Source organism: Marmota flaviventris, chromosome 2, assembly GCF_047511675.1.
Source record: "Marmota flaviventris isolate mMarFla1 chromosome 2, mMarFla1.hap1, whole genome shotgun sequence".
Classification (NCBI taxonomy): domain Eukaryota; kingdom Metazoa; phylum Chordata; class Mammalia; order Rodentia; family Sciuridae; genus Marmota; species Marmota flaviventris.
Genome location: NC_092499.1, coordinates 167,900,887 through 167,925,142, shown reverse-complemented (window position 1 = coordinate 167,925,142; position 24,256 = coordinate 167,900,887). Strand labels below are relative to the sequence as shown.

The 24,256-nt window shown below is 38.5% G+C and overlaps 1 protein-coding gene across 2 annotated transcripts in view; it reads left to right on the top strand.

Moving 5' to 3' along the window:
* The window catches only part of Slx4ip (SLX4 interacting protein), a 203,941-nt gene that overhangs the window by 52,183 nt on the left and 127,502 nt on the right, over positions 1-24,256 (top strand). Inside the window, exon 2 of one of the 2 annotated variants that reach the window (XM_071608728.1) lies at positions 1,854-1,916. The exons of the other annotated variant lie outside the window; for it this stretch is intronic. Within the exon in view, the coding sequence (XP_071464829.1) occupies positions 1,914-1,916 (3 nt within the window). The 5' untranslated portion in view covers positions 1,854-1,913. The remainder of the gene's footprint in view (positions 1-1,853; positions 1,917-24,256) is intronic. 2 annotated transcript variants of the gene reach the window in all.

Below are 24,256 nucleotides of genomic sequence, written 5' to 3'. Positions count from 1 at the left end.
GTGGTTTGAGAACGGCATTCATTAGCCCAATGTCTCCCTCTATGGCATCGTGGGCAAATACCTGGTATTCTACTCCTTTGATACCTAGTTTTGTTAAACCCTCCTCCAATGGGGCAATTCCTTTTAAAATGTCCTGTTTGTTCACAATTGTAGCATGTTCTTGGCCTGGCATCTAAAGCCTGTTTTACTGCAGCTGCCACAATTTGCCCTTGTTCATTAATGTCTCTGGCATCTAAAGCCTGTTTTACTGCAGCTGCCACAACTTGCTCTTGTTCATTAATGTCTCTACATAATTTAATATATGTGTTTAAATCTTCATGTTTCCATGGTCTAATGATATCTCTGCACCAACGATTTGCTTGCTCATAAGCCACGTGTTTTAGTAATGGCATTGCTTGTTCTGTATTCCCAAAAACTCTGGTAGCTGTTTGAATAAGCCTATCTACAAATTCAGCATAAGGTTCATTAGCTCCTTGTATTACCTTAGATAATTGACCTTGTAAACCTCCATGTCCTTGTAAAGTCTTCCATGCCTTAATTGCATCTACAGCAATTTGTGCATATACACCAGGATCATATGCAATTTGTTGCTGCTGATCCTCATAAGGTCCCTTTCCTAACAACATATCTAGATTTCTCTAAGGATAACCAGCTGCTGCATTTCGCCTAGCCGTCTCCTTGCAAAATTCCTCATTGGCAACCTTCCATAACAGGTATTGTCCTCCATTTAGCACAGCTTTACACATATTAGCCCAATCTGCTGGCGTCATATTCAAGTTGTTAATGGATTCGACCATGCTTACAGTGAAGGGTGCTTGAGGACCATAGGTTGTTACAGCCTCTTTTAGCTGCTTCACTGTTTTGAAATTTAAAACATGGTAAAATCGCTGCCCTCCTGCCTCAAATACAGGGCATGTTAATATTTGAGATCTTGTCTCAGGATCCCAACTATCAACTGCGGGGGTTGGGGACCTCCCAGCATATGGAGGTGGCCTTGTTAGTTGGACACTTACGTCCTCTGGTGATAGAAAGGTGTTAGTAGCAGTCTCCTGTAGAGGTGGTGCTGTTGGTTGGACACTTACACCCTCTGGTGATAGAAAGGTGTTAGTAGCAGTCTCCTGTTGTAACTTTCCCCCTGATGGCTTTTTCTGTTTTACACTTTCTTTCTCTGTCTGACTAGCTTGAGAGGCCTTCTCTTTTAGTTGAATCTTTTCCTCTGTCTGACTAACTTGAGAGACCTTCTCTTTTACTTGAATCATTTCCTCTGTCTGACTAACTTGAGAGACCTTCTCTTTTACTTGAATCAATATGTCTTCTCCTTCCTCTTTGATGTCCTTGAAAATACCTTTCCAACTACAATGTGTTCTTTATCTTTTTGAAAAATTGAGAATTTTGTTTTCTATATATATTTTTAATGTTAATGATGTTATTTAAAGAAAAATATATATATATATATATGGATTGTAGATGGAAATGATACCTTTATTTTATTTATTTTTATGTGGTGCTGAGGATCGAACCCAGGGCTTCACACATGTGAGGTGAGCGCTCTATCACTGAGCCACAGCCTTACCCCATATTAAATTTTTGATTCACCTGGGACAGTCAGTCATCCCGTCCAAGTTCCACATCCATGTATTCAACCAACTGTGATTGAAAATACTTGAGGCGGGGGAAGGGGTTGCATTTGTACCAAACATGCACAGATTTTTTTTCATGTTCTTGTACCCTAAACAATACAGTAGAATTACCATTTATATTATATGAGGAGTTATAAATAATCTGGAGATGATTTACAGTATAGGAGAGAGTGTGTGTAGGTTATATGCAAATTCTTTGCCATTTTATTTAAGGTACTTGGTCATGTGCAGCTTTCTGTATCCTCAGGGAATCCTGGAAAGAATTCCTGATGAATGGTGAGTATATCTAGATTCGTGTATAGATATCTACTTTTCTTAATTTCAAATGGACAGTCAGTTGTCCCAGAGCAACTTAGTGTTTCCCTCACTGATGTCTAATAATCTTCTGCCATATATTAAGATTCAGATAGATACAGATGTCTTTTCAACCTGTGTATTATTTATATTTTGTCTCTTCCCATGCCACTGACAATGATTTTGATTACTGTAGCATTTTCATAATACTTTAATCTAGCAGAACAAGTACTTCTGCCTTTTGCTTCATTTCAAAATTGTCTTGGCTACTCTGGGGCCTTTGATCTTCCTTAAAAATTTGAGATTTTGATTCAAGTAACATCGAGTTAATAGATTAATTGGGGAACATTGCAATTTTATGATTCTTAGTCTTATCTTTGAACAAGGCCCATAGAGACCTTAACAAAATCTTTTATTAGTCTTATTTCTAGGCATTTTGTTTTTGTTGCTACTGTAAATTAAATCTGTTTTGTTTTATAGTAGGATTTGGAGAATTATTCAGTTTTTAGATTGGTGTTGAAAGCACCCCTATTGAAATCTCTTATTTTAGTAGTTTCTCAGATTCTTTGGAATTTTTTATGTAGATAATCAGCATGTACAAATAAGGTTAGTTAATCACTTTCATTCAGTTTATTTATTTATTTATTTTTAGCTGTGGATGGACACAATATCTTTATTTATATTTTCATGTGGTGCTGAGAATCGAACTTTTACTGTGCCTCATACATGCTAGGCAAATGCTCTACCACTGAGCCACAACCCAGCCCTTCATTCAGTTCTTATATATTCATTTTCTGGCTCTTGCATAGGATCTGCAGTACAATTAGGAATAGAAGAAGATGAAATGATTTTGCTTGTCCTGTGTCTGACTTTAATGTAAAGAATTTTAGTCTCACTTTTAAGAACAGTGTTTGCTTTAGGCTTTGATAGATAACCACTTTTCTATTTAAACCAGTTTCCTACTGGTCTGATTTGTCACCATGTGGTCTCATGAATGTTAAATTTTATTGAAGGTTTTTTAAAAAAATTACTGTGATGATTACATTTTTCTTTAATATGGTTTTTTGTATTAGTAGATATTCTGATTTTTGTCAATGTTATTATTTTGGGATAAAGTTGGCTTGTATTTACCAATGTCAAAATTTAGGATTATTGAAACTATTTTATAAATGAGTTTTATCATTCTTTTTTTTTCTGGACTTTGTTACTAATCTTTGTTACAAAATTAGGTAAGCCACTTCCTTTTTGGGATTGAATCCAGGGGTGCTTAACCACTAAGCCACATCCCCAGCCCGTTTTTATATTTTAGAGACAGGGTCTTGCTGAGTTGCTTAGGGCCTCGCTAAGTTGCTGAGTCTGGCTTTGAATTTGCGATCCTCCTGCCTTAACCTCCCAAGCTGCTGGGATTATGGGTATATGCCACTGCACCTAGCTAAACCACTGCTTTTTAAAGATTCTTTGATAGTTTGTGATCATCTGTTTCCTGAAGAGTTGGTAAAACTCTTGTGAAATTGCCTGTGCCTGAGCTTTTGGGGTGGAGGATGGGAACACAGGCATTTGATTATTGGTTCAGTTTGTTTAACAATATTGGTCTGTACACATTTTAATATTTCTTTTGAGTCTGTTAGTAATTAATATAGAAAACCAGCCATTTATCCATGTTTTCAAATATCTTGACATAGAATTAATTTTCTCTTGTTAAAAAATCCTTTATTTAAGGTTATACTTTTTCTGTTTTTTCCTCCCTCTTACTTTCTCTTCTTCCCTTGCCCCTTTATCCTAGTCCAGTTTCTATAATTTGTTGTATTATAAATTTAATTTACTCTGGTCTTTTGTCTTTTAGAAAATGCACTCAATAATAGGGGGAGGAAAGAATGGGGAGATGTTAGTCAAAGCTTCAATTAGGAAGAATAAGTTGTTGAGATCTATTACATATATGATGATTATACTTAATAATAATGTATATTTGAAAATTGGTAAAAGTAAATTTAAAATGTCTCACCACAAAGAATGATAATAAGGTGATGGCTATGCTAATCAGCTTGATTTAATCACTCTACTTTTTACATGTGTCAAAGCATTATATTGTACCCAATAAAGATATAAGATTATTATTTGTCAATGAAAAAGAATATGGACTGTAATTTTATACCGATGTATAAATTTAATTGAATGTTATAGATATTTTTTGTTGTTGTTGTTAATACTGAGAATTGAATCTAGGGGGCTCTACCACTGAGCTACATTCCCAGCCCTTTTTATTTTTCATCTTGAAACAGCATCTTGTGATGCTAGCCTCAAACTTGTGATCCTCTTGCCTCAGCCTCCCAAGTTGCTGGGATTCCATTGCACCTGGCTAGATGTTGTAGATCTGAATATATAGTGCTTTCATCATTGTCAAAGTCTCAATATTATGTGATTTTCATTGTTACTTGCTCTTCAATATGATTTAGGATTACATCTTATTTTATCAAAGAAATAGTTTTTAAGAACACTTTTGGAGCTGAGGAGGTAGCTCAGGACCCTTAGTAGACCCTTACAAGAAAAACAAACACCCTCCCCCTGCATTTATATTGTCAATTTTTAATTTAGCTGCCTACATTATGGTACATAATTTACTGACACTTCCTATCTGACCTGGCACATGTTCAGCTTTTGAAAATATTCAGTATACAATTGAAAAGATTTGACATTCTGTACTTATTTATTTTATATGTTTATTTTTGGTACCAGGAATTGAACTCAGGAGCACTCGACCACTGAGCCACATCCCCAGCCCTGTTTTGTATTTTATTTAGAGACAGGGTCTCACTTAGTTGCTTAGTGCCTCACCGTTGCTGAGGCTGGCTTTGACCTCATTATCCTCCTGTCTCAGCCTCTGTAGCCACTGGGATTACATGAGTGGGCCACTGCGCCTGGCTGACATTTTATATTTATTAAATGCAGGATTCTACATAAATATCAGATCAATTAATTTAATTATTAATTTATTAATTTCATTGATCAGGTATTTTGCCTGAGTCCCCAGCTTTTGGTAGTATTTTTTTTTTTAAAGAGAGAGAGAGACAGACAGAGAGAGAGACAGAGAGAGAGAATTTTTTAATATTTATTTTTCAGTTTTTGGTGGACACAACATCTTTATTTTATTTAATGTGGTGCTGAGGATCAAACCCAGTGCCCCGTGCATGCCAGGCGAGCGCGTTACCACTTGAGCCACATCCCCAGCCCTTGGTAGTATTTTTGATTATAGATTTGTCACTCTCTTTTTATATTTTGTTTTTTGTAGTATATATATTTTGAAGTGTTTCTAAGAATAAATGTTCATGATTATTCTATCCTCACAAATTTTTATATTGTGTTATTAGGTATTCATCTTTAGTGAGTACTTTTTTTCTAAGATTCTATTTTGTCTGGAGTTAATATTTCTCCATGAGTTTTTCTTTTGCTTAACACTTGCTTTTCCAGTTCTTTCTGTGCATTATCTTTAGTGACAAATAGGTGTGTTCTTCTGTTATTCTTTTTGCCAATTATAATAATCTATACCTATTCATAGGTGGCATGTGTTGCAAATATGGATGTAATTGGACTTATTTCTTCTTCAGTATATTTTTTACTTGACATTTTCTTTATCTTATTTGTCCACACTCCTGACTTGTGATTTTGCCTAAATTTTTTGTTTTCTTCTACCTTGAAGTCCTCTTCTGGTTTAGGATACATCAGTAGTAAGTCTATTATTTTACACACTACTCTTAATTCTCTTTTATTATGTAGTTATGATTAAAGTAGCAGAAAATCTAATTTGAGAGGTATATTTGTTGTCCCCCACCCCCTTTTATAACAAAATCTGGCATTAGACCTGTCATCAGGGAGCCGGAGTGCTTCTGTCTTTTGTATTGTCGCCCCTTAACTCATGATGGGTTTTTTTTTTTTTTTTTTCCCCTCCTGCTTCATGGCTGTAGTGTGACTGTTACACTTCCAGATATCACATGCATGTCCTAAGCTGAAAGAAATTGGGAAAGGGCAAATGGGAAAAGAAAGGTATGCCCATTGGGAAGTCCCCTTTTGTGGGAAAAACAAAGACTTTACTGGGAGTGCTACCTAAGAGACTTCCATCCTGTTGGCCAGAACTGTGCCATGTGGCGTTCTGTAACTGGAAGCGGCTAGGGAGAAACCCAGAATGAGGTTTGGGGTCAGACCATCTAGTGTCTCTGATGCACATTTTGTTTCAAAATTTTCCAACAAACTCATAAGTTATTCAGTATTTCTCTCCTTTTTGTATATGACCCAGACTTAGCTCATTTTATTTAAACATTAAACAACTTGCCAAGTGTTTTCTTAATGCAAAGTGAAAAGGTTATTGATTCATACCAGATCCCTCATGTTTTCCCTTCCCTTTACTTATTCTCTGGCTCAAAAGTTTTAAACCTGATTTATCTGTCATTGTGATAGTTTGTAGATACTTTCTAAAAATTGAGCATTGTCACAGGGGTGCTTCAAAATTAGAATTTATTGTGTCATGTTTATTGGCACTTGTGGCAGGTTTTTTTTTTTTTTTTTTTTGATGACAGAATTTAAAAATGTAATTGTCCTTTATACCCTGTTGTAATCAAGTCTGTTGTTCTTTATTCTCAAAATTCCGATTTTTACAATTTCCATATTAAAATTCATTTTGAAAATCATCCAATTTTTAAAAATTTCCTGTTTTAGACAAATTTGTCATTATATTCTACTCTGTCTATATTATGGCAATGACAATATTTTTGGCCTCTTTTTTTCTAAAGAGGAAGAAGAGTGCCATTGGACAGTATGTTCTCACTGAAGATGATTATGGCTAAAAATGAAATATGTATTTTAGATAGTAAGCCATCTTCACTCTATAATTTGTATCTCTATAATAATCATTATTATCTCTCTTTCTCTCGTTTTTTTCTTCTTCAGTATTTGACCTTTCTTGCACATGTTAGGCAACTGCTCTATCACTGAGCTACACCCCTAGCCCTTTCTAAATTTTATTTTGAGACACAGTTTTGCCAAGTTGCTGAGGCTGGCTTCAAGCTGGTGATCCTCCTGCTTTAGTCTCAGTAGTTATTATTATCTTAACTATATGTGTGAATATGTTTTTATTTTATATTTACTGATCTTAACTAGTTAATTTCTTTAATGGAAAAATGTGGATCTAATACAGATTTTCTCCTTTGATTCTTTATATCATCTGTGGTTTGGACCTTTAAGATTCACTTTCTTTTTTTTTTTTTCTCCATTTCTAGCATATTTATACAAAAATAAGCACTGTTATATTGTTTTGAAGGTAACCTTTTCCAGTCTGGTTATTGTAAACTTTAAAACTATTTTCATGTCATAAAAATAAAAATCATTGAGTTTTAAAAACTAAAAAAATAGGGAAAAAAGGTTCTAAAAATAAAAATCGTCAAAGATATTTAGAGATGTCTCTATTAACATTCTAAAAAGTGAGTGATGTGACACATACACATACATTTAAAATGAAATAATACTAAATGCAATACTCAGCCCCAGACCTTCCTAACCCACCTGAGTTCTAATACTTCTTTTTTTTAAAAAAATTTTTTATTAGTTGCTCAAAACATTACAATGATCTTGACATATCATACATTTAATTCAAATGGGGTATGAATTCTTATTTTTCCACGTGTACAGATTGCAGTATCACATTGGTTTTACAGCCACGTTTATACATACAGCCATACTAGTGTCTATTGTATTCTGCTGCCCTTCCTATTCCCCCCTCCCCTCCCCTCCCCTCCCATCACCTCTCTCTACCCAATCTACTGTGACACATTTCTCTCTCTTTTTTTTCTTCCCCCTCACACCATCTTATATGTAATTTTGCATAACAATGAGGGTCTCCTTCCATCTTCAGAGGGATTCCCCTCTCTCACATTCCCATGCACCTCTTGTCCCTATTTAATGGTAATCTTCTTCTCATGCTCTTCCTCTCTGCTCTGTTAAGATTCACTTTCTTAAATTAGAGATACTTATCTGTCTTGAACTTTGACTCTGAGTACAAGAAGTACCTTTGATGTGATTTCAAGTACTGATGCACACGCACAGCATGTTCTCACAATATATAAAATTGCTGACATTCATACGTGATGGAAGCAGAAGTGTTTCATTTTGTACCATAATACACCTTGCTTTATTCAATTCTAGGTTATTCATTATATCACTTAAAATGTATTGGTTGTAAATTAGTGAGCTCATCTCAGGACCCAGTAACAAGTTGCTGTTGGAGTAATAGTGTCACTCTTGTATATAATTTCTATGAAGGCTAATGAACTCCTGCTTTTCGCTTGTATTACTAGCACAAGAAATATTCAAGTATAGTAATAGTAATGTCTACAGGTAAGAGAAATTTTCTCATGTCCCTGAAAACACTGAAAGATTTATTCATGAGAAGGAATTCATTATTTGTTTACATACAAAGGATAGCATAGAATCCATTCAGTCTGAGATAAAATATATATTTTTAAAAATATTTGTTCTAGTTGTAGGTGGACACAATAACTTTTATTTTATTTTTATGTGGTTCTGAGGATCGAACCCAGTGCCTCACACATGGTAGGCAAGCACTCTACTGCTAAACCACAACCCCAGCCCCATAAAAGATATTTTAAAAGCTTATCTTCTTTTTCAGTGTTTGTAAATTTTTAAAAATTTTATATAACATTTATATATATTTAGGGAGTATAATATGATAATTTGGTGCATGTATATGTTTCATAATGATAAAATCAGTATAATTAGCATCTCTGTCTTCTGGAACATTTATCATTTCTATCTGCTGGTAACCTTCAGGCTTGCCACAGTCCAGCTGGCTGGGCAAAATAACCGGGGGGCGGTGACGAACAACTTGTGTAGATTGATACAGCAGGAGTGGGAGCCGTTTATTTTAGGACAGGAGTGGTATATATACATTCCACACAGCTTATCTTAATTAACATAAAATAGATACAGCAGTCAACCAATAAGGAATCTCCACACTTAATGGCTCGCTGGCATTACTTCACAAATTACTCCCTCTGGCAAAATGCCAGGCGCCATCCAGACTTGTTTACAGACTCTAACACAGGCTCTGTAGTTATTTTGAAATGTATCATAAATTGTTACAAACTAGTTACTGTACTATTGAACAATAGAACTAACCTCCTATCTGTATTTTGGTACTCTGTGTTCCTTCCTTCCTTCCCCTTTTAATCTATGAACACTATTTTACTTTTCTCTAACATCGACATTTTTTTAGCTTCCACAACTGAGTGAAAACATGTAGTATTTTTTCTGTGTCTGGGTTATTTCACTTAACATGATGTTCTTCAGTTCCATCCACATTGCCACAAATGACAAGATTTCATTCTTTGTTAATGGCTGTAAATCTTTCCATTGTGTATATATTTACATTTTCTTTGTCCACTCATCCATCAGTGGATACCTTTGTTGATTCTGTGTCTTAGCTGTTGTGATAGTGCTGCAGTAAACATGGGAGTGCAACTATTTCTTTCTTTCTTTCAATCTTGACATATCATATATTTGATTCAAATGGGGTATGAATTATTATTTTTCCATGTGTACAGATTGTAGGATCACATTGGTTATACAGCCACGTTTATACATATTGCCATACTAGTGTCTGTTGTATTCTGCTGCCCTTCCTATCACCCCCTTCCCCACCCCACCCCATCACCTCTCTCTACCCAATCTACTGTGACACATTTCTCTCTCTTTTTTTTTCTTCCCCCTCACACCATCTTATATGTAATTTTGTATAACAATGAGGGTCTCCTTCCATCTTCCATGCAATTCCCCTTCTCACTCCCATTCCCTCCCACCTCTAGTCCCTGTTTAGTGGTAATCTTCTTCTCATGCTCTTCCTCTCTACTCTGTTTTGAGTCACCCCCTTATATCAAAGAAGACATTCGGCATTTGTTTTTTAGGGATTGGCTAACTTCACTTAGCATAATCTGCTCTAATGCCATCCATTTCCCTGAAAATGCCATGATTTTGTTATTTTGTAGTGCTGAGTAATATTCCATTGTATATAAATGCCACATTTTTTTATCCATTCATGTATTGAAGGGCATCTAGGTTGGTTCCACATTCTAGCTATTGTGAATTGTGCTGCTATGAACATTGATGTATCTGTGTCCCTGTAGTATACTCTTTTTAGGTCTTTTGGGTATAGTCCGAGAAGGGGAATAGCTGGGTCAAATGGTGGTTCCATTCCCAACTTTCCAAGGAATCTCCATACTGCTTTCCAAATCGGCTGCACCAATTTGCAGTCCCACCAGCAATGTACAAGTGTACCTTTTCCCCACATCCTCATCAGCACTTGTTATTGTTTGACTTCATAATGGCTGCCATTCTTACTGGAGTGAGATGGTATCTTAGAGTGGTTTTAATTTGCATTTCTCTGATTGCTAGAGATGGTGAGCATTTTTTCATGTATTTGTTGACTGACTGTATATCCTCCTCTGAGAAATGTCTGTTCAGATCCTTGGCCCATTTGTTGATTGGGTTATTTGTTTTCTTATTGTTTAATTTTTTGAGTTCTTTGTATACTCTAGAGATTAGAGCCCTATCTGAAGTGTGAGGGGTAAAAATTTGTTCCCAGGATGTAGGCTCCCTATTTACCTCACTTATTCTTTCTCTTGCTGAGAAAAAACTTTTTAGTTTGAATACATCCCATTTGTTGATTCTTGATTTTAATTCTTGTGCTATAGGTGTCCTATTAAGGAATTTGGAGCCCGACCCCACAATATGGAGATTAGGGCCAACTTTTTCTTCTATTAGACGCAGAGTCTCTGGTTTGATTCTTAGCTCCTTGATCCATTTTGAGTTAACTTTTGTGCATGGTGAGAGAAATAGATTCAATTTCATTTTGTTGCATATGGATTTCCAGTTCTCCCAGCACCATTTGTTGAAGATGCTATCCTTTCTCCATTGCATGCTTTTAGCACCTTTGTCTAATATAAGGTAGTTGTAATTTTGTGGATTGGTCTCTGTGTCCTCTATTCTGTACTATTGGTCTACCTGCCTGTTTTGGTACCAGTACCATGCTATTTTTGTAACTATTGCTCTGTAATATAGTTTAAAATCTGGTATCGCTATACTACCTGTTTCACTCTTCCTGCTTAGAATTGCTTTAGCTATTCTGGGTCTTTTATTTTTCCAGATGAATTTCATGATTCCTTTTTCTATTTCTGCGAGGAATGCCATTGGGATTTTGATTGGCATTGCATTAAACCTATAGAGTGCTTTTGGTAATATAGCCATTTTAATAATATTAATTCTGCCTATCCATGAACAGGGTATATCTTTCCATCTTCTAAAGTCTTCTTCTATTTCTCTCTTTAGCGTTCTGTAATTTTCGTTGTATAGGTCTTTCACCTCTTTTTTTTAGGTTGATTCCCAAGTATTTTTTTTTTTTTTTTGAGGATATTGTGAATGGGGTGGTTGTCCTCATTTCCATTTCAGAGGATTTGTCACTGATACACAGGAATGCCTTTGATTTATGCGTGTTGATTTTATATCCTGCCACATTGCTGAATTCATTTACTAGCTCTAGAAGTTTCTTGGTAGAACCTTTTGGGTCTTCTAGGTATAGGATCATGTCATCCGCAAATAGTGCTAATTTAAGTTCTTCTTTTCCTATCTTTATGCCTTTAATTTCGTTTATCTGTCTAATTGCTCTGGCCAGTGTTTCGAGAACTATGTTGAATAGAAGTGGTGAGAGAGGGCATCCCTGTCTTGTTCCAGATTTTAGCTATGCTAATAAAGAGAAGAAGAGAGAGAACTCAAATTAGTAGCATACAGGGTGAAAAAGGCAATATCACAACAGACACTACAGAAATACAGAAGATAATTAGAAATTATTTTGAAACCTTATACCCCAATGAAATAGAAGATAGTGAAGGCATTGATAAATTTCTTAAGTCATATGATCTGCCCAAATTGAGTCAGGAGGATATACACAACTTAAACAGACCAATAACAAAGGAAGAAATAGAAGAAGCTATCAAAAGACTACCAACCAAGAAAAGCCCAGGACCGAATGCGTATACAGCAGAGTTTTACAAAACGTTTAAAGAAGAACTAATACCAATACTTTTCAAGCTATTTCAGGAAATGGAAAAAGAAGGAGTACTTCCAAATTCATTCTAGGAGGCCAACATCACCTTGATTCCTAAACCATACAAAGACACTTCAAAGAAAGAAAACTACAGACCAATATCTCTAATGAACATAGATGCAAGAATCCTCAATAAAATTCTGGCAAATCAGATTCAAAAACATATCAAAAAGATTGTTCCCCATGATCAAGTAGGATTCATCCCTGGGATGCAAGGTTGGTTCAACATATGGAAATCAATAAATGTAATTCATCACATCAATAGACTTAAAGATAAGAACCATATGATCATCTCAATAGACACAGAAAAAGCATTCGACAAAATACAGCATTCCTTTATGTTCAAAACACTAGAAAAACTAGGGATAACAGGAACTTACCTCAACATTGTAAAAGCTGTCTATGCTAAGTCTCACGCTAGCATCATTCTAAACGATTTCTTTGAATGAAAATCAAAATAGTAAAATCAAATAGTAAAAGACATTTAAGTACTGAATTTCCATCAAAAACTATAACCTGGGTTTAACGGATCCAATAGAGTAAATGTGTATAGTTAAGTATGACAATTTATCAAAGGAACAAATAAGCTTAGTAAGGTGAATTCAGGAAATCATTCATGTCAAAGAGAAGCTGTGGTTAAAACATTATTAGCCCCTTCCGTCACCTGTGTACCCCACAATTCCTGGTGTGTGATTTAGTATTTAAACTCAATTTCTTCTGCCCCTGCCCTTTAGAATTCACGGTTTTTTCACCCAGGCTGTCCTGAAGGCTGGGCGCTGGAACCTGTGTACTGGTTAGTCACAGAGAGCTATTCTGTATCCCTCCTATCAAGACCAGGTGCTGAGATCTGTAGTTCAGCCACATCGCTGCCAGCGATGGGCCAGGTTGGGGGCTAGGGACAGGTTGGAAGACTGGGAATTGGGAAGCTGGAGGGCCCTGTTGGGTGCTGGACTGATGCACAACCTGGGGGGAATCAGGGGGTCGGTAGATACCAGATTGGGGAGCGAGTCGGGGACCAGGCTGGTGCCTGGACCCTGTGAGTGCCAGCCCAAGTGAGTCCTGGGAACCCGTAGGTGCGGGATCAGCTGGTTGTGCCTCTGGAGAGCAAGATGCCCTCACACCCCTTTCCAACCTTCCAACCTTCTGTAGCCAGCCCCATCCATTATCATGCATTGCAGGAGTTCTAGAGCTGGGGAGAGCCCGGCTCCCTCTTGCCTCTCTAACTTGTGTTTCCCTGGGCAAAATGTCTCTGGTTTCTGACTTTCCACAGGATTGCTGGGCTTAGACAGGCCCGTGCAGACCTAGCTGCAAACTCATGGATCTGGGTTTCAGTTTCTAGTTTCCCTAGGCTCCACCCCGCTACAGTCCCAACATGGCTTCTGGATCACTGACGATTGATAAACTCCAGTGGAGAATGGGGTTTTGGTTTTTTTTTTTTTTTTTGGGCGGGGGGATTAGTATCTGATTAATGAGTACGGTGGTTCCACTACGGCAGACTGCCCTGCAGCCTCAGGATTTTTCACTCTAAGCCTCTGGGGGATGTGGTATTCCCACTGTTTGAGTTTTGGATAGCCAAGCAAATAGAAATGCTGCCTCATACTATTCTGCCATCTTCCTTCTCCCTCATTATTTCTTATCCTGTTCTCTGCTTTATTCTTTGCTATCATTCTTGTATCTTCATCTAATATGATGTATATTTTATAGATATCATATATATATATATATGTGACATATATATATGATGTATATATATATGAAGTTGGGTGGAAATATATAATATGATATATATTTCTTGTATCTTCATCTAATATGATATATATATTTTTTCTTGGTTTTCATTACAAGCAAACTTGATGAAGATAGGGATTTTTACCTGGCTTATATAATGCTATATTTTTAATGTTGCACACAGGTGCTCAACAAATCTTTGGTGAATGTGTCAGTACTTACTGTGGGCAAAATGGGCATCTGGCTCTTTAGACTTGGTGGTTTGTACTGTTTTGGGTGCTGTTTGATCTTGATATTGGTCATTATGAGCTTGGCTCTTCTAGGTACAGGGCCTTGAGGGCCTTAGAAGGCAACTTTCCAACACGGAATGTAACTGTGGGCCACCTTGTTATGGCTTGCCTTCTCTCTGTCCTCCCACACTCCCTTATATCAACAGGATTTTCTCTGCATGTAGATGGGACTTTTCAGTGTGCTTGAGCTAAGGTGGGATGCAAGGGCATATGCAATGCATTCTTCCTAGATCTGTAGGCCTGCTATGTTCCTAGGTGCCACAGCATTAAAGTACCTACTAAGTCTCCCTAATAGCTGCAGGTTTTAGTATAGGTGGTCTCGAGATGGGGCTGGAGATGGAACTGGATAGGTCATTGGAACAACCTGGAAAGCATAGAACCAGACATTGTTCCCTTGAGAGGTAGCCACATGTGCTGTTTCCTATGGAACTGCTGTTTAGGCCAGCCTCCTACCACCTTGCTGCAGAAGGATTGGTTGTGTGTGCCTGTGCTTTGTGCAAGCAGCCTCACTTTCATCTGAAAAGGATCCATTTACAAATGTTATTTTGTTTGGATAATGGCAATGTCTCTTTGATTAGTTTCCTAGGATTGCTGTTACAAGATGACACAAACTAGGAGACTTAAACAACAGAAATTTTATGTCTCACTGTTCTGGAGGCTAGAGGTCTGAAATCAATGTGTCGACCATACCAAGTTTTCTCTCTGATGGCTCTGGGGAAGGGTACTGACTTACCTCTCAGAGTTTGTAGTATTTACTGGTAATCCTTGGCCTTCCTTGCCTTGTAGATACATCACTCTGATCTTGGCCTGTGTCATCCCACAGCCATCTCCTTTCTCTGTGTCACTGTCATCTTCTCTTATAAGAACATCTGTCATATTGGATTAAGGGTCTTCCCTAATGACCTCATCTTAAAATGATTACTTGCAGAGATCCTGTTTCCAAATAACATCAAATTCACAGGGACTGGCAGTTAGGACTTATCCTCGTATCTTTTGTGGGGATACAGTTCAACCCACAGTACTCTCTTTATGAGGAAACAACAGTAACTATGAAGAAATCCTAGATAATGTTAAGGGTGGAGAACAGTTCTGACCTTTCCTGACTGCTTCAAACTTTCCTAAGTCCTATTGTCATTATTGACTGGCTTGCCCTAGGACTCAGGTTTTTGGTCTTCAAACCCTAGTGTATGCTTCAATAAAGTGAATCATATGTGCATTCTTTCTTTCTCTGAGATCCAGGAACACTGGAAGAATGGACAGAGTAAGTATGAATGGAAATTTTCCTGAAAGTACAAAAAGAACCACTCTCCTGCAGGAGAAGTTCTGATCCTTTGTGGGAGCTTTCAGGCCCCCAGTGATGCAAAGATCTGCAAGGCTGTAGGACAGGACAAGTGATGAGCATCTCTTGTACATAAAGAGCCCTTTCCCAGGGGCCCTCCCTGGCCCTTTATACTGCCCTTCCAAAGGTGCCCCAGGACTTCTCATATTAATCAGTGTCCTGTGGCATTATTTCACTAGGTGAAGTTGGGTGGAATCTTGTATTTCTGCGCTTGTAGGAACATAACATTGAGCTTACATTCTTCTCTTTACAGTTCAGGAGACCATTCCTAGGTGGATGTGTAGAAGTCCCAACAAATAAAGTGGAGTTCTCTGTGGCTTGTGGGATGTTCTTGGCTAGAAAGATGGTGGCCACAATAGAGAGGGGCCATGTTAAGTGGCCATGATCCACTGCCAGTAGGGACGAGTGCACAGTACACACCCAGCAGGGCTTAGGTAGCTGGAAATGTGGCAGCTCTATACCCCCAAAGTGAATTTTAAAGTTGACTTATTTACACCATTCCCATAGCAACAGGAAAACTATTCTGACCTATAGCTGTGGAAGACTCTGTAAAAGAAACTGTAGGAGGAAAAAAATAATAATGCCAGGAAAAAAAAAATTTAATGAAGTACCATTCTTTCACTTATTCAGTCAACTGAGAATAACAATTTGTGCATTTGGCAATCAAATGGGAAATGGCATTTCATGTTGCAACATGAACCTGCTTACATTACGTGATTTATTTTTTTGTTTAGACACAGTGTACTGAGAACTTTCTTCAAGTGGAGAGCTATTAAAAATGTGAGAACCGGCAGTGCTCACTAACCTGAAACATTTAGGGACTTAGAGGAATGATAAATGCAAACAGCCCCAAATCCAGCAACTGTCTTGAGCATTTAAACTAGACTCTGGGAATGTGCGCATGTGTTCAGTTAGTTGGATAAAGATAATTTTTCTTTCTGTGAGGTCTCTTTTTCAATTGTATCTTGTCTGGACAGGGTGGAGCCCCCTGTGTAAATTCTATTTCTAGCTTGAAGGAAGATTAAATTATTGTCAACCAAAGGCAGTGCTACTTGTAAAATGGGACAGACTCAGAAGATGGGGCATGTGTACTCCTTTTGTTGGGCTGTGAACTTGGGGCCACTCCTCTGGTGGGTGCTCCTGGAAGGTTGCCCAAGGCCTGTATTAAGCCTCTGGGCCAAGCCGCTTCTCATCTCTCATGTTTGTAGAAGGTCTGTGTTTAGTAACTCACAGATCCTTTCTACTACTTGTCTCTGAGCCTGAAGTTAATGTTGTGTTCGGCATTTTTTGGTGTGACCTTGCAAGAAATCTGTAGGCCAAAGACCTTGCCAGCCATTTCTGTCCCCTCTTTGCTCTTTCTATTTAGTAACACACTTTTAAAAAATATTATATGTATATGCCTTTAACTCAGTTCTGTTAAATTATTCTTTTTTTCCAAGAATATAATGAAATTATATTTTAGAAATTCCCATCCCCTTTAACCTGCCTATTTAAGAGTTTTTGCATGGTAACATCTTGATTCCCATTTTGGCTGTGGAACTACATAAACTAGTTTGTTGCATGCTGCTTCACTTTGTATTCATGGTTATGATATTGAAACTTCAGGACCACACACAGATAGCAAAGTCTCTGGCCACTTAAACATGTAAACAGTCTGGCTTTTTATAAAGTGGAAAAATATTTCTTGTGCACTATTTTAACATGATCAGCATGTTGAAACTTGGTGTGCAACTGTGTCAACATTTCTTTGGCTCTGAAGAGCAAACCTGGAGAGCCTCATGGTAACATATAAAATGCAAAGCTGGTTTGTTTACTACTAGGATTTAGGCTGCAATTACAATCTGAAGTTGACTTCCAAACTTGGGGTACAAAATTAGTGAAATAATTATTTTTGCATCATGATTATGCTAGTTAAAATAATGATTCCTTTTCAGAAGGCTGCGATTACTTCAGGGAATTGGAGGAAAATGGGTAGCTTCTTTACCATGAAGTTCCTTTGTGGAAGAAACTCACATGGGACCCAGCCAGTCAGGGTCTTCTTTAGTTTTGTGTATTTGTTGCACACTTCAAATTTGTTGGATTCTTTTCTACCTGCTGGGCATGTAGATTAAGTTGTTATCTAGTGTTATTTGTTCTTATCTCTGACTATCTTATGGGAAGCAAACAGTAAATAAGTAAATGAACAAGAAGATATTTGTAATTACTATGAAATGGGTTTGTTCAATGTTACATGTTAACTGTGGACACTGTTGAGATCCTTAGGACACATCAGTGAACAAAGTAAACATACTGTCTTTTCTTCAGGGTCTCATTCTAGTGCAGGAGATAGTCCATAACTTATGGAGTGTGTTGGTAGTTGGTAAGTACTATCTAATGAGAAAAAGTAAAACAAGGTGAAAAATACCAGGAAGATTGAGGTGGAAGTAATGGATAGGCTGTGATTTTGTTTTATTTTCCTAGTTTTATTGAAATATAATGAACAATAATTATATATAGCAAAAGTTCATGGCATGATTTGATATACATTGTGAAAGGACCATCATTCTTAGGTTAGTTAACACACCCATTATCTCACATAGTTACCACTTTGTGTATATGAGGGAGGGGTGAGAACATGTGAGAGCTACTTAATTAGCAAATTTCAAGTGAAGTTGTGATTTTTAAATCAGGTGGCCCAGAAAAGTCTCACAGAGAAGACTTGAGGTAAGGGAGTTAGCTCAATGGCATCTCAGGAAGAGTGTTCGAGGCCTGTGGGAGAATAGTGTGTTTGACAAGCAAGGAGGCAAGTGTGATTCCTGTGTTAGTCAGCTTTTTTCACTGTGATCAGAATACCTGACACACAGACAACTTAAAGAAAGAAAAGTTTATTTTGGCTATGGTTTCAGAGGTTTCAGGCTATGATCAATGGCTTCATTGCTCTAGGCCTGAGTGGAGATAGAACACAGAGGGAATGGCATGGCAGAGGAAAGCTGCTCAGTTCATGACGTCTCGGAAGCAGAAGAGAGGAAGGGGCCAGGGACAAGATAGAATCCCCAAGGGCACAACCCTAGTGACCTGCTTTATCCAGCCTTGACCCACCTGCCAACAGTTACCAACCAGTAGTCCATTCAGATTTTTAATACACTGAATGGATTAATTTATTAGTGAGGTTAAAACTTTTAGGATCTAATTATTCCATAACAAGCTCTTCCTCTGGACATTGTGGCATTGCTTTCAACACACCAGGGACATTCCAAACCCAAACCATAATGGTGGAATGGAGAAAACAGGAGGAGAGTAGAGGAACTTGGCACTTGTGATTCTTTAATAAGTATGAAAGGCCATCAAGTGGCATGACTAGGGATGGGAGTTACTATTTTAGACAGAGGATAACAGGGAAGGCCTTTTGGTGAGGTTGTGAGACTCAAACTGAAACCCAAAGGCTGTGAGGAGCCTATTGTATGAAGAATCAGCTGAGAGTTGCAAGTAGAGGAACAGCAAGGATAAAGGATATAATCCAGTTATCTTTTTTCTTCCCCCAGATATTTGGAAAACACAGTAAGAACAATCCCATGAATAATACAACAATACTTTTATACCAATCACTCAGAATTTATAGAAGTTAACATTTTGGTATATTTGCTTCTAGTCTTTTAAAACATGATTTCTTTGTATATACTTAAAAAGCATACAAAGAACAGAGGCATACGTTCTCCTTTAAATATTATGTATGTATGTATATGTGTAATCATAAAAGTTTGTTTTTTTTTTTTAATTCACCATTCTTAGTTGCTTTCCCCATATTAGAGTTAACTATTTCACAAGTCTTCCTAATGATTGAACAGAATCTGTTTCTGGTTTGCATCTGGCATGGGCAAGGAAGAGTAGAGAGCCAGCATTTTCTGAGAGGCCATGTGGCAGTCACAGGAGTCAGCCAACCCCTGCATTCATTCCTCCCTGACTATGGAGCTCAGCCCTGCTCAGTAAGCACCTGCTTTGGGCTTAGCACAGTGCTGAGCACAGGACCAATATAGACGGAGCCTAAAATAGCCTGGCCCCCCAAAACCCTCTCTTTAACTTGATTTATCCTAGGTCACTTTGTCATTGTCCCTGTGATTTCTTCCATAGATGATGTGTACAACATGGGGGCAACTAAAGTTCACCCTTCCCTTTTTTAAAAAAATCTGAAACACTTTTTGGGGGGCAGGGGGTAACGAGAATTGAACTCAGGGGCACTCACCCACTGAGCTATATCTCCAGCCATATTTTGTATTTTATTTAGAGACAAGGTCTTGCTGAGTTGCTTAACACCTTGCTTTTTCTCAGGCTGGCTTTGAACTTGCGATCCTTATTTCTTGGCCTCCTGAGCCACTGGGATAACAGGGGTGAGCCACCGCACCTGGCTCTGAAACACTTTTGATGGAAATTATCCTAGAATATCTCTCAGAATTATATTACTCTGTTCTTTTAAATGAGGTCTGTTAACCTTTGGTGTGGATTGATCAGGATTATTGCTTTGAGCAATAGTAGTTATATTCATTAAGACTCCCAGGGACTGCAGACCACTTGCTTCAGACCACTTTGTTTTGAAATCTCTTCTGCCTTCTTTCATTGACTCAGTCTTCCCTCTCTGAGCCAGCACCTCTTCCTTCTCCTGTTATCAGTAAGCCTGCCTCACCTCTCCTTTAGTCCCACTTCTCACTACTTAGAGTTCCCATCTGCTATGGCCTGGGAAAGCAGTCAACTCAAGTAAATTCTGGTTAAGGCCAGAGAAGATCCCCAGTGAGTGACTCTCCACTGAGTGGGCCTCAAACCTACCTAGGGTGTCTGTTAGATTTCCCATGCTGACATCTTGGTATAGGCCTTCAGACACATTTGAACTGTTGGTCTTCTCTAAAGCAGTGCAGGTAGGTGAGGCTCTAGAAACATTGCTTGCTGGCTCTGTGATGGGCTCCTTTCCACTTTCCATTCCTAGTAAGGGCTTGACTTCCCCTCCCCTGGGACTCTTCCAAGTATGTCTCACCTGCTGCTGAAGGTCTTGGTGGTTGGTGTCAGTGGCGAGTCAGCATTACGGAAATGTGATAAAATTGTGAAGAAAGTCACTGCTGGGTCTGTGACATTTATTCTTTTCTAAAGCCAGTGGTTCTATCATAAAGGTGATGGGGAACATGAAGATAATTCCATTCTGGCCCATAGCTTTACAGCTAAAGAAACTAAAGCCCCAGATGCACAGTGACTTTACCTAGATCACTGAGTTGCCAGTTGCCACCTTAGCAGTGTTCCCACCATGGAATGCTCTGGCCACTGGGGCCCAAACAGCTCCAATTTGGGGCTGTGTTGTATCTGAGCACAGTGGCTAATAATGAGACACCCTTGACAATGATGTAAAGTAGGTGGTCTGTCTTCTGTGCCTCATTTCCCACACTTGGTGGGATATCTCCCAGATGCAGACTAGATTTTCTACTGGCTAAAAAAATAATATGAACCTAGCAAATGTGTGAACAATGTTTTTTTTTCCAGAAAGATGTTCATGCAGCATTGTTTATAATAATAAAAAATTGGAAACAGATGGTCCAGCATTGGGATGGCCAATTTTAACACAACTATGTAATAGAGTACAATTAAATAGAATATAATTTGAATAGAATTTAATACAATTAAAGAGTACAAAATTATATTTACAGATTTATTAATAACAAGGACATTGACAAAGACGCTGGCTTTTTTTGACCCCAACATTATATTGAGTCAAATAAGCAGAATTTAAAAGAGATGTGGTAAAATTAAATGATAAAATTTATTTTCAAAAGAAGAGAATGGTGGTGGTTGTTGGTATGCCTATGCAAGCCTATGATGTCTTGAGATGTAATCTTTGCCTTTAATATTGCATTTATCAGGCATTCAGCTCAAAACTCTGAGAATGACAACAGGAAGGACAGGGTGAAGAAGTAGAGGAAAGGGAGGACTGTTATCTTGTGTGTCCTACATCAGGCCAGGCCAGTCCAGTCCACTTCCCCAATTCTGAGTGAAGAGGAGAAAATAGAGCTAATGTATGTTTGCCTGCTATTGGATGCTAGATGAAGTATGAGGTTCTAGCAGCTGCAGTCTCATTGAATCTTTATTACAAATATTTGGTTAAGAATATTGCCCCATTTTTCAGTGCACGTACCTGAGACTCAGCTAACACATGGTATAGTTGGGATTTGTACCCAAGTCTGCATAGGTCAAAGCCTGGAGCATTCTTCTGCCTCCTATAGCACCTGCAGGCAACTCACATTCTAGGAAGACACAGAGAGAGCACCTGGCCATGTATTTTTGCACAGAAGCTTTTTGTTGCCAGGATGCACATCAGGGCTCTGGGAGACTGCAGGTAGGTGGATACAAAGGTAGATATGGAAATACCTCCAAGATAGATTCAAACCCTGGTTTTTGCCTTCTGCCAGCTTTCTAGAAACTGTTGAGAAACACGAAGGGAAAGTGTCTAGAAGGGCCAGGACAACTCTCCCAGGTGGCTATGAGAAATTGGGATGATGGTGGGATGGGGCCTGGGGTGGGTTGGAGGAAGAGGCAGGTGCTGCTTCAGAAGCACCGAAGTCCCTTTTGTTTCATTAGGGGTTTGACTTTGTCTTTTCATAAAATCAGAGATTGAACTGCAAACCACTGAGGGGTATATTCACATGCTACTTTCACGTGAGATTTGGGGGCTTTTCCTTCACCTGCTGCTGCGGATGAACATGCATCTTAAGCTCCAGGTCCTCATGAACATCTCTCTCATCCTTCAGTCTCCTACCCTCATTTTCAACCCCTTTGCTTCTTCCTCAGGACTCCCCTATTTTCTGTTCAGTTTTCACTGTTTTATCTGCTGCTGCTCCTGCCAGGCTCTGGTACCCTGTTCCTTAGGCTGGTGCAGGACTGTCGCCAGGTTTCCCCAACTCAAGGCCATCATACTGGTTTCCTGGTAGCCTTGGAGAGGGGGACTAGTGCTATGGGCCAGTCCCAATATGACTTGGACTTGACTCTTAATGGTTCATTTTCCTGTTCTGAGGAAATATGCACCTTACAGGATTGGCATGAGAAAAAAGTTTTGCCTGAAAAAGGGCCTAACATATTTTCTTCCCTCTGTCTTCTCCTATGCTGTCTCTGGTTTTCTGGCACCCAAAAGCTGTCTAATTGGATTAGAAGGGCATTGAATTGGTAGACTGTGGTCTCCTTTCTACTCTTTAGCTGTGGGGCATTGGCTAAGTTACTGGGTTTTATTTAATTTTTTTGAATCTCAATTTGCTCATCAGCAAAATATTAGAAGAGAACTGCCCACTGTACTAGGCTGTGTAAGTGGTTGTGCTTTATAAACTGAAGTACCATGCAGAAGACTAGCAGTGCACCTTTCCAACCCAGGAAAGGGGGTTGGAGATGTATAATATCCAAGATTCATTATGCCTATGAAAAGCCACTTTGTCTAATAATTTGTGAGGTAAAAATGGACTGTGTGTTCTAGTAGTATACTTACATTTATCTATTTTTACCTTCAGCCTCAGTATTTCAGATATGATTTTTCTGGAAAACCCATGCTTTCTCCTTCTGTATCTCTTCCTCCATTAAAGAAGAAAAAAAAGGAGAAGAAGAAAGAAAAAGAAAACTATTTATATTTAGATTCTGAATTAATGACCCTCAGGCTCTTTGGGCACTAAGGAGTGTGGCCACACTGTATCTCTCATCCTGGATAGGAGGAACCAGGGACATAGGCCCATTATGCAGGCAGCTACCTTCCAGCACAGAGCATGGAACCCTCCTGTTGCAACCTGTTCCAGCCCCACTAAAGATAAGGCAAGCTGCAGCCAGAGGGAGCCTGGCCTTAGCCTCAGGCACCTAGCAAATAATTAATGGGCCAAGATGTATGGACCCAGCATGAAGAGGGCACAGTGTACCTCTAAAGGATTCTGCCATCCAAAAGCAGTGGGTTTGTCATTTGAGAATGGGCCACTTCCTGGATTCACTCCCCAGAGTACCATGGCATTGTGCCATGTTCTTGCCCCTCTATTTACCTTAGTGGTGAAAGGGAACCAGCTTGTTTCCTTATTCTTTTCTGAGTTTCTGGTGATCCTTTTAAATATAATATGTTCGTAATACATTGTTCTCATAATCTGCCAACATCTGTTTAATCTCTGATGTATCTTATTTCACTATCAGTAAGATGGAGCTAATGATGTATGTTCATCTTTCAGGCACATATAAAAACTTTCTTAATCATAGTCTCAGAGAAAAAAATGTTGGAACATTTAGTCATATTCTCATCTTCTGCAGCCCCCCTGCCATAAGGTCATACTGCCTCTGGGGAGATTACCAAGGGCTTTGTAGTCTACTTTGTGAGAATATTTGTTCACATGAAGACCAGGCAGGAGTAAGATGGTAAGACTCTTCTTTATATTGAGCTGAAATCTGCTTTTCTGAAACCTACCTCCATTTAAAAAATTTTGTTGACAGAACATACCTACCTGCTCTTCTTCAACAATGCAATACCAATGACTAATAAAAGCAGGAAGAACAGCTGGACACTTACTGTTGCATTTGATACACACCAACTCCTTATTAGAAAAGGGCTGCTGCTTCCACATTTTCACAACAGAGTCTTGGAACAGGTGAGGGTCCACTGGAAGCCAGACTGGAGAGTGAGCACTGTGAACTGGGCAAATTTATGCGACTCACACCCTCATGTGACAGCCTTTTCTTTATGCAAAGACCACAGTCCTGCCTTTCACAACCCCAATCTTTTCTTCTTCCATAATGAAAAGTTCCTTAGACCATTTCGTACACAATAATGTCCTAG